The sequence below is a fragment of the Hyperolius riggenbachi genome, chromosome 4 (assembly GCF_040937935.1).
Source record: "Hyperolius riggenbachi isolate aHypRig1 chromosome 4, aHypRig1.pri, whole genome shotgun sequence".
NCBI classification, from domain to species: Eukaryota; Metazoa; Chordata; class Amphibia; order Anura; family Hyperoliidae; genus Hyperolius; species Hyperolius riggenbachi.
This window is the reverse complement of record NC_090649.1, coordinates 419,689,725-419,698,889: the sequence shown is the minus strand read 5'-3', so window position 1 is coordinate 419,698,889 and position 9,165 is coordinate 419,689,725. Positions and strand designations below refer to the sequence as shown.

Here is a 9,165-nt window from a genome sequence, read left to right as displayed (position 1 = left end):
TTGTCATAACAGCAAGATCCTGTGTGAGCTTTTACATTTTCAGACCCATGGAATTTTTTTTTCTATTTTTTAGTATGAACTTATTTACATTTTAATTGCACAAAACAATTATATTAAAAAGGAAACAGAGATCCAAAAAATAAATGACAATACCATTTTAATAGAGATTGTTAAAATCTGGCGGGACAGGCCAGAATACATAGCCATAAATAAAGTATACAGAAACCATAAATTAAACCTTTTTCAAACATTTTACTTAAAAAAGAAACATTTAAACTTTTTTTTTTGTCAATTACAATATTTTAGCTGCTTTTTACACTGTGGATAGGACATAGTTTTGTCCCCTGTAAAAACTACAAGTTTCACACGAAAAAAAAATTATAAAGAATCCAGCACTTTCACAAAAATATTTCCCTGCAACAAAATGGAACAAAAAAATTTCAACATAGAGGAGCAAACCCGACAGCTAAAAAGGGAGGTAAAAAGAAAAAACAAACTGTACACCTCAAGCTGGGGGGCATTAAAACACAGACTATAATTTTACATTGATCTATACAGTTAATAAAGTCCAGAACATGGTCTAAAATTAGGAAGAGTTCATTATCGGTCTGGAATACACACCTTGATAGTAAGATGTATCACTTGAAATGGGTGAGGACTCTAAACCAGATTTGTTCGTTACTGTGCTCATAGCTAGGCTGCCAGCCATAGGGGAGCCATAGCCTGAGTAGTGCATGACCTGTTCATAAGCTTTCAAGTCCATCTTATGGTGGTGGTGGCTGTGGTGATGGTGGTGATGGTGTTGTTGCTCAGACGACATGAGGTTGTTGATGGAGAAGGGGTGGTTAAAAGAATAATGGTGTTCTGGTTTGAGGTGAGATTGGGCATCGTGGGACAACACTGAGTGGTGTTGTGACAGCAAATGCTGGGCTTGGGATACAGGAGAAGTGGTATGATCCGGGCTTAAACCTTGGCTTGACTTCATGTCCACCATGGCCCTTTTCTGCTCTTGACATGGGGAAGAACTGGAATGAGGTGACTCATTGCCCCCAGAACTTTCCGAGCTGCTGTTGGTATTTGCAGAACCCACACTAGATCCACCTTCAGAGAGTTTCTTACCATTACTGTCTCTGGGGGTATGTTTCTTCTCACACTTAAAGCGTTTCTGACGCCTTAGGTAGCATCCATTCTCAAACATGTTCCCTGAATCTGGGTGCAGAGTCCAAAAAGAGCCTTTACCAGGCTTATCTGGCGACCTGGGTACCTTAAGAAAGCAGTCATTAAAGGACAAGGAATGTCGGATTGAGTTCTGCCAGCGCTGCTGGTTCTGCCTATAGAAAGGGAAAAGGTCCATGATCCACTGGTAAATCTCACTTAAGGTCAGCATTTTATTAGGAGACTGCTGAATGGCCATAGTAATGAGAGAGATGTAAGAATATGGTGGCTTGGCATGGGTATAACTCCTCCTGTAAGTCTTAGGATCCCTGGAACGATTAATATTGGACTGTCCATAGATTGGGCTCATTGAGTTGATGTTGGTATAAGGTGCCAACGCATTCATTGATGTAGCTTGGGCGCTCATAGGACTCATGCTAGGGCTCAGGTGGGTGGCCATACTTGCAACGCCAGAGCCCATGCCAGCCATGGCACCTGTGCCCGGAGACATGCCAGTCAAGGACGGGCTCATTCCAGTGTTGACATATGACATGTTCATGGAACTCGCTGTCATGTTAGCTGTGGTGCTCATTGCAGACATACTCATGTAGGTGTTCATGGTGTTCATACTGAGGCCAGGGTTCATGTTGCCTACTGACGAGTAAGCCTGGAAAACAAAAAGGGAGAGAATCCACAATTAATCCAGCAGTACTGAACTATAAATTACATATATGCATAAGATATATAAATAAAAAAAATTGCAAATATATCAATATCTAATCTAATATATATATATATATTGGGCAGACATCCATCCAGTATAAATATATGAATATGTGTGTATATGTGTGTGTGTGCGTGAATATATATATATATATATATATATATATATATATATATATATACACACCGCACACACACTCACATTCCTATTATCCTATTTTGTAATTGTTTATCATGCCGTGTCTGTATTTCAGATTGCACCATGGAATAAGACTAAAGTTTGCCATTAGCAGTTAGGAGTGGAACCCCTCCTACCTAATATCTAACTGGCAAACAATTGCCAATTTACAAGCACTGGAAAACAGATTCGTATAAATATTGACCTACGATTTTGCTACTTATGCGTCACTGTAATGGTACCGACTGCTAGAGTTGGTGTTGATTGAGCAGAAAACATAAACTGGTAGTAGCAGTGGTTGTAATGTCAGTAGGGAGACAGCTTGCTCCAGCAGCAGACCAGCTGTGTGTCAGGAAAGGCACTCAGCAAGCCTTGAGCCTGGCAATGCAGCCTTACGATTTGGTTTGTATCTGCTGTTGGAGTGACATAATTCTTCATAATCAGATGAAAATGTCCCTCAGAATACAAGCTGATTCTTCTGAAAGTTTGATGAGCTGTTATATTTACAGGAAGAAACTTTTTTTTTTATTCTCTCTCCCCCAGTCATCTCCCCCCCACCCCATGCCAAACATAACATTGTTGGGATAGTGTGTGGCTCAGTCATCGAAGAGGATTTGGAGGCGCCACAAGTCAATATTTGATCACAAAGTTAATATTATCCCAAGGCTAACAGTGTGCTATAAAGAGAGAGAATGAGGCAAAGATGACATCAAGTAGAATGAGCTTTTTCTTACCTCTGGTTCGGTGTAGTAGCTGCTCCAGTCTGAATGTTCGTGTCCTTCCATTTTCACAGCTCCTAGCATACTGGAAGCAGAGTGCATGGCAGTTTAAAATTTAACAGCCACAAGCAACAACTACGACAGCGATAGCAACAAAAAAGAGAGTAGAGAGAGAGAGAGAGAGAGAGAGAGAGAGAGAGAGAGAGAGAGTGAGAGAGAGAGAGAAACCCTCCCTCCCCAGCACTCCCTCTCTGCACCAGGAGGGGGAAGGACAGATCTCACTAGCTGCTGCTGCTACTGCAACTGTAGGGCAGAGCTGATCTGTACTAGGGCTCCTGGTGAATGGGCTGGAGTTTCAGCTCAGAGAAGGACAGTGGAGACTCAGCCTGCTAGTGACAGTGTCTGCACTCACAGGGATGATGATGATGATGATGATAACAGTGTTGTGGTGACGTTATAGCTGCTTGGTGGGTGATATAGCAGGCAGCTTGAGACGAGCCTCCAATCCCCAAGTCCTCGCCAGCCCATTTGAATAATCAGCTCACACCTAGGCGTGAGAGTCTTCCTTGGCCCCCTATTGTACACCTGCCTTGCGTTCTAAAGAAACGCCATTTGAATAGATTCATTAAGCTTTAATCTGATTGTTCAGTCTAAATAGGAGGGGGCAAGAATGAAGCAATGTCCAGTCTCTTCTTTTACTCACTACTGCTGCTTACTTATTGTAGAAAATACTGATACCATCAAACCTTTCTATTCTGAAACTTCAAACTCTGTCCAAAGTTTAAATCACCCTTCTCATATATAGGGTGTATATATAAGAAGGGTGTGTGTGTGTGTGTGTGTGTATATATATATATATATATATATATATATATATATATATATATATACATATATATATATATATATATGTGTGTGTGTGTGTGTGTATGTATGTATGTATGTATATATATATATATATATATATATATATACACACACACACACACACACACACATGCTGCATATACTGATGCAGCATAATGACTTCTTCAAAGCATAATCGGCAAATTTATGTATTATTATGCTCTGTTTTTGTGATTGTTTTTGTGATTCTTTATCACATCATTGTTGCTTTATTGGTCTACTGTTATATTTTGTCTGCTTTTTTTGTGATAGCATTTAAGAATTGAATATGGTAATTAGATAGTGTGCGTTTTATTTCAATAATAATGTAGCAAATGCACATATAAGTATGTGTTATCAAAATGTGTAGGTTTATTATTGTATTTTTGTAATTTGCAAAGGATCTGTAAAATATTATTGTCATTAGATTTGCTGTATTTGCATACTGTTAACAGTTTATGTTAATTGCCACAGCATATATTAATTGAATGTAGTAATTAGGAAATATTTATCTATTCTCAGATATGACAAAAAATGTATATATATATATATATATATATATATATAATGCAGCAAAATATATATATATATATTTATTTATTTATTTTTGCTGCATTACACACATCTATTTGTGCCTATTTATATACTTTCATTTTCATGGCTCAGGTAAAATTGATTTAGTGCAATATAAACCAACTAATAGAAATAAACACAGGCAAATATTAATGTTATATAACATATGTTTTAATTTATTATTGCATACAGCTAACAAACACCAACACGCAAGTACATACACAGTAATATAAACCAGAGTCCAATACAATATCTAGCCAAATATTATGAATGACCCACATTATGCAAAATACACTTATCTTTTATGCACAAACACACATATTCGTAAAATACACACCTTTTGCTGTCACATACATTTTCTAAATAATAAAAAGTTGCCTTACATATGACATAATATGTTACCTTATGCAACATTTTGTGTGTGTGTGTGTATATATATATATATATATATATATATATATATATATATATATATATATATACATGTACACTTTATACATCAATAATAATACGTATATACCACAGACACACATATATTAGGCATCATGGAATAGAAGACACACTCCACTCTTTGCAACAAGAGGTAACAGACCTGGGTTAGGTTACAGATGTAGAAGGCCACTTTCTACAACACAAGTTGATTAAAAGCGAATTTTTCCATATCTATCTTAGAAATGGCGCAAAACAGATTGCATAGAAAATTGCATTTACTTTCTTCATCTTTTATTTAAAGAGTGCCAAAGGAGCCTTTCCTTCTCTGCAAAAAAATGCATAGATCTGTCCTGAGAACAGTAATAGGAAATGATATAACTTTCCAGCGCAAACGGTTGCTGAGATCAGCTAGAGGGCCCCAGCCAGGTCCAGCAGGTTGGTAATCCGACAGCTCTGGTGTCATAAAGAATAAAATCCAAGTCAGTATAAAATCAAACAAAATGTAAAAAAAATAATTCTAATAGTGACAAGGGATCCTCTGTTTTAGGCTCCAGCTCCTCCGCTTGCTTTTTGAGCTGTAGACCGTCTGGTCTGCTGCAACATATATTTATTCTAGGGGACACGTTTGCTGTTTGAGATATTAAACAAAGTAAAGTTTATTTAACGTGTTTGATCACTGCAGATTTAGCAGATCGTCTCAGGCATGGTCAATAAATTGGGCCTTAGGAAAACAAGAGTATTCTGAGGCAGAATGAAGCTCTAGCTTTAGTTTGTACAATCCTGCCGCATGTACACAGAGCTAGGCATATAGATAGAAGGGATTATATCTAAATATTTGTGTCTTCCTATTTATAGACACATGCACATATTAGACATAAACACGTCCTGGTAAGGGCTCCTGGGCTTGTGGCTGCTGAGAAAAGAAAACTACTGGTAATTGGTAAGTCGGTAATAATTATACAATAAAAATATCAGCTTAGAGTATTGTTAAAGAAAAAAAAAGATTTTTTTTTATTGCACAATTCAAGTTGTAGGATAAAAAAAAAGTAAGATCCCCTTCCTTATCAGTAATGAGTATAGATTATATAATATTTGTTTCAGGAGATGTTGACGTCATTAATGATGCCCAAACACGTGGCAATCTGAATCTGTCGATTTAATCATTTTATCAAACTGAGTGAAAACTTATTGTTTAAATGACATTCTCCCTTATTAAATTCTAAGTACTTTCAGATCTGTAGTTGAAAGAAATGTTCTAATTTTTTTATTGCTTTTGATTGAATCCTCACGTTTGTGCGAGGTTTCGTTTGATGGCGATAGAATCGTTTTTAAGTGGCAGCATTGACAGTAATCAAGATTGGTTGAAACCTGCTGTATGCGGAAACAGTTTTGGTGGCTATGAATTTAGCAATATAAAGGTTTAAACTTTGCGTCGATTGGCTCATTTTATCGAAGGGTCTGAAAATTGATGACTTCACTGACTTCTCGATTGATCACTTCATTGATCTCTTTTTTATGTACGTTTTGATCTGCTATCAAACATCAAAACAATAGGAACAGTTTGAAATTCTTTAATCAACATCGATATAAAACGTTTGTGGACACTTCTTTGTACGATGGCAATGCTATCAATTTTAACTTGCATTAGGGAAAATAATCAAAATTGCCTGAAAGTTACTGTGTGTTGGCAGCACTGTGATGCCCACAAACGGGGCAAATGCAAATGTTTGATATTCTAGTTGACTTGATCATTTTATCAAATTGACTTAAAATTGATTGCTTAAATAGCATTCACTTTCACCTGATTCTATGTACATTGCAATCCATCACTCAAAAAATGCTGCAATGAATAATTTTTTGAATCTCTTTTGATTAGTTTGGAGCTTGTGTGTGTGCTTGTGTGCTTTTACTTGACGGCAATATAGTTATTTTCATCTTGAGTTATAGAAAATGCTTGTAACTGCCTGTAAAATTGTAAAGTGCGTGACCATCATTGGGCATACTTTGCTCAATTCACTAAAAGGCTGTCATATTAAGGCAAGAGCAAAGAGAATTGGAGAAAAACAGCCAATTAGGTTTAAGATGAAAAATGAGACGAGGATTCTGATTGGCTGATCGGTCACTCGGACTCTTCTCTTATAGCTGGAACGCACTAGGAATCGCTGCAGCACTTTTAAATCGCGCCAGCGCTGTGTGCAGCGATTCCTAGGGCGAATGCAATTTGCTCTGTTTAGTAGCGATTAGCGTTTCCTTTTTTTTTCAACTTTATTATACTTACTATTACTAGGTTTCCTGATGTGCGCCTCTGATCTCCTCTGCTAAGGGGCGGGGCTATGGATGAAAGTCAGACATCGGAACACCCGGTAAGTATCAATAACTTTATTTAAAATTCAAATCGCTCGGCCCCCAAATCGCTGTAAAATTGCTTTTCAAAGCGATTTTGCAGCACTTCAATACTTGCATGTCCTGCGATTGTGATTAAGCCTAATCGCAATCGCACTAGTGGGTTCAGCTGTATTTAAATACATTGGCAAAGCATTTTTTGGGAGATCAGCGGGGAAAGATGAGCTGAAAGACTACTACAATGAGGAATACAATAGCAATCAGACTAAATAATCCAATTTTGTAAATCTCCCCAGCAGGGTCATGAGTAGAGCCACTGCCCATACAGACAAATAGCATCACCGATATTATTGATCTGGTGATTATTTTCTGCTGTATGGAATCTTAAAGGGGAATTAAACTTTCATGATATGATCGCCATAAACAGTATGGGTGCCACACTCATCTTTTTGCAATTTAAATTCTATTCAGAATGACCTTTCAATGTCAGTATGCAGCCAACTAAAGGTCTCCAAAATCAACAGTTAGCTTAGATTGCACCTCTTTCCAGCCTTGGCAACAGTACCCTGCTTGGAGTAATGTTCCTATGAGACCAAAACCCCTTGCTGTGGTGAAGGAGTAATATAGAGCACAGAGAAGCAGCCATTGTTACTCACGTTCAGGACCTGAGGTACTCCATAGACTGACAGCATGCTTCGGCTGACTGTGTTTTAAGTGCACCTAAAAACATCATAATCAAGCTGAAATAACATTTGCCAATTATCTTTGCAATATATAGAGTTGACCTAAAAAAACTATCTATCTTTCCCAACAAATGCAGAAGTGGGAACTGTAGTGAGAATAATATGGAGTCTATTCTTTTTTTAATGCTAGTTGTTATTGTTGCAGCAGGGTCTGAGCCACACCCACAACATGAATAGTGCCCATGGAGCCAGAGGACAATATCTGCATAACCCCCCCCCCCCCCCCCCCCCCCCCACACACACACACACACACACACACATCAGTGATGCAGAGGATCAGCACAACAGCCAGGCGAGCGATATTTTTTTATTATTATTATTTTGTTTATTTATTTTTGACTGAATGCATTAACCCAGTGGTCATTTCAAAACATGTATGTATGTATAAATGAGTTCATGTATACATACATATACATACATAGGAATACCCAGACAGCTCATGGTGACCCAGCACCATCTGGAAAGGGCTCAAAGAGACCATAAATCGTTTTATTAAAAAGGAATGCTAACTGTAACTTTGCCTTCTTAAAACAGAGGGTATTTGTGATAATTCAGCTGTAAATGAGCAGCTATGGTTTCCCATGAGGCATCACACCTGAATATGCCAAGGCTGCACATCCAGAACCACTGGTTTATAGTGAGCGTATAGCTAATTTTACAGAGCCACACCTGAATTCAGTGGCATAGCAATAGGGGGTGCAGAGGAATGCGACCGCACTGGGGCCCCCAAGGGCCCTCCCTTAATCGCAGTATTAGCTCTCTATTGATCCTGTGCTGGTAATAATCACTTCTATAGATGTTTTAAATAGTGATAATCATTAGCAAGCTGCTCCCCATCCCCTTCTTGCACCTCTAATACTGTGGCTGCCCTTGGTAGGTTTTGTTGCGCTGTATCAATTGTTATGTAAAGAGTGCTGGGGGGAGACACCCAATGTAAAACTTGCACTGGTGCCCATAGCTCCTCAGCTACGCCACTGCCTGAATTATCGCAAAAAACACCAATATATATATATATATATATATCCTTTACATTTAGAATTCAGCAGAGCTTCAGTTGACTGTCCCCTTTGGTAGAACCCCTGCACTGTATGTAAGATGTATCAGGGACTGCTGCAGTACTGGTGCTGTGTGGGGAAAGCAATGGATCCCGTTCACAGGTGAATGAAGAATTCTAGGAGGAGAGCTCCCCCTATTGGCTCTTTGTAGTACTGCTACACCTAGTAGCTCTTTTGAAAACCACACAATACTCATAATATTTAAAAGTTGCAAATTGAAATAAAATACGCCTGTAGAATGCGCTGTATTGATGATTTGGTTTATAATGCTTATTTTGTGATGCAGAATTCTGTGTCCACAAATGCATTCAGCAGATGGGAATGACAACCCTGGAGAAATAGGGAAGAACAAAGATATA

General features: G+C 38.1%; 1 protein-coding gene across 2 annotated transcripts; it reads right to left on the bottom strand.

Moving 5' to 3' along the window:
- Positions 1–140: 140 nt before the first annotated feature.
- On the bottom strand, positions 141–3,207 carry FOXA2 (forkhead box A2). 2 transcript variants are annotated; one of them, XM_068279609.1, is made up of 3 exons: positions 3,188–3,207; positions 2,791–2,860; positions 141–1,822 (listed from the first exon to the last, which is right to left on the bottom strand). In XM_068279609.1, exons 2-3 carry the CDS (start codon positions 2,857–2,859, stop codon positions 587–589), a joined length of 1,305 nt encoding a protein of 434 aa, XP_068135710.1. In that variant the 5' UTR covers position 2,860; positions 3,188–3,207; the 3' UTR covers positions 141–586. The 2 variants fall into 2 exon arrangements, with proteins under 2 accessions (XP_068135710.1, XP_068135709.1); XM_068279608.1 differs by lacking the exon at positions 3,188–3,207 and having other exon boundaries at positions 2,791–2,998.
- Positions 3,208–9,165: the final 5,958 nt, after the last annotated feature.

Bases quoted from the DNA above. Each gene is read 5' to 3' on its own strand.
- FOXA2 (XM_068279608.1), bottom strand. From the start codon at position 2,877: ATGCACTCTGCTTCCAGTATGCTAGGAGCTGTGAAAATGGAAGGACAC. The intron at 1,823-2,790 runs GTAAGAAAAAGC...TTTGTTTTCCAG, and splicing joins GCTACTACACCGAACCAGAG to GCTTACTCGTCAGTAGGCAA.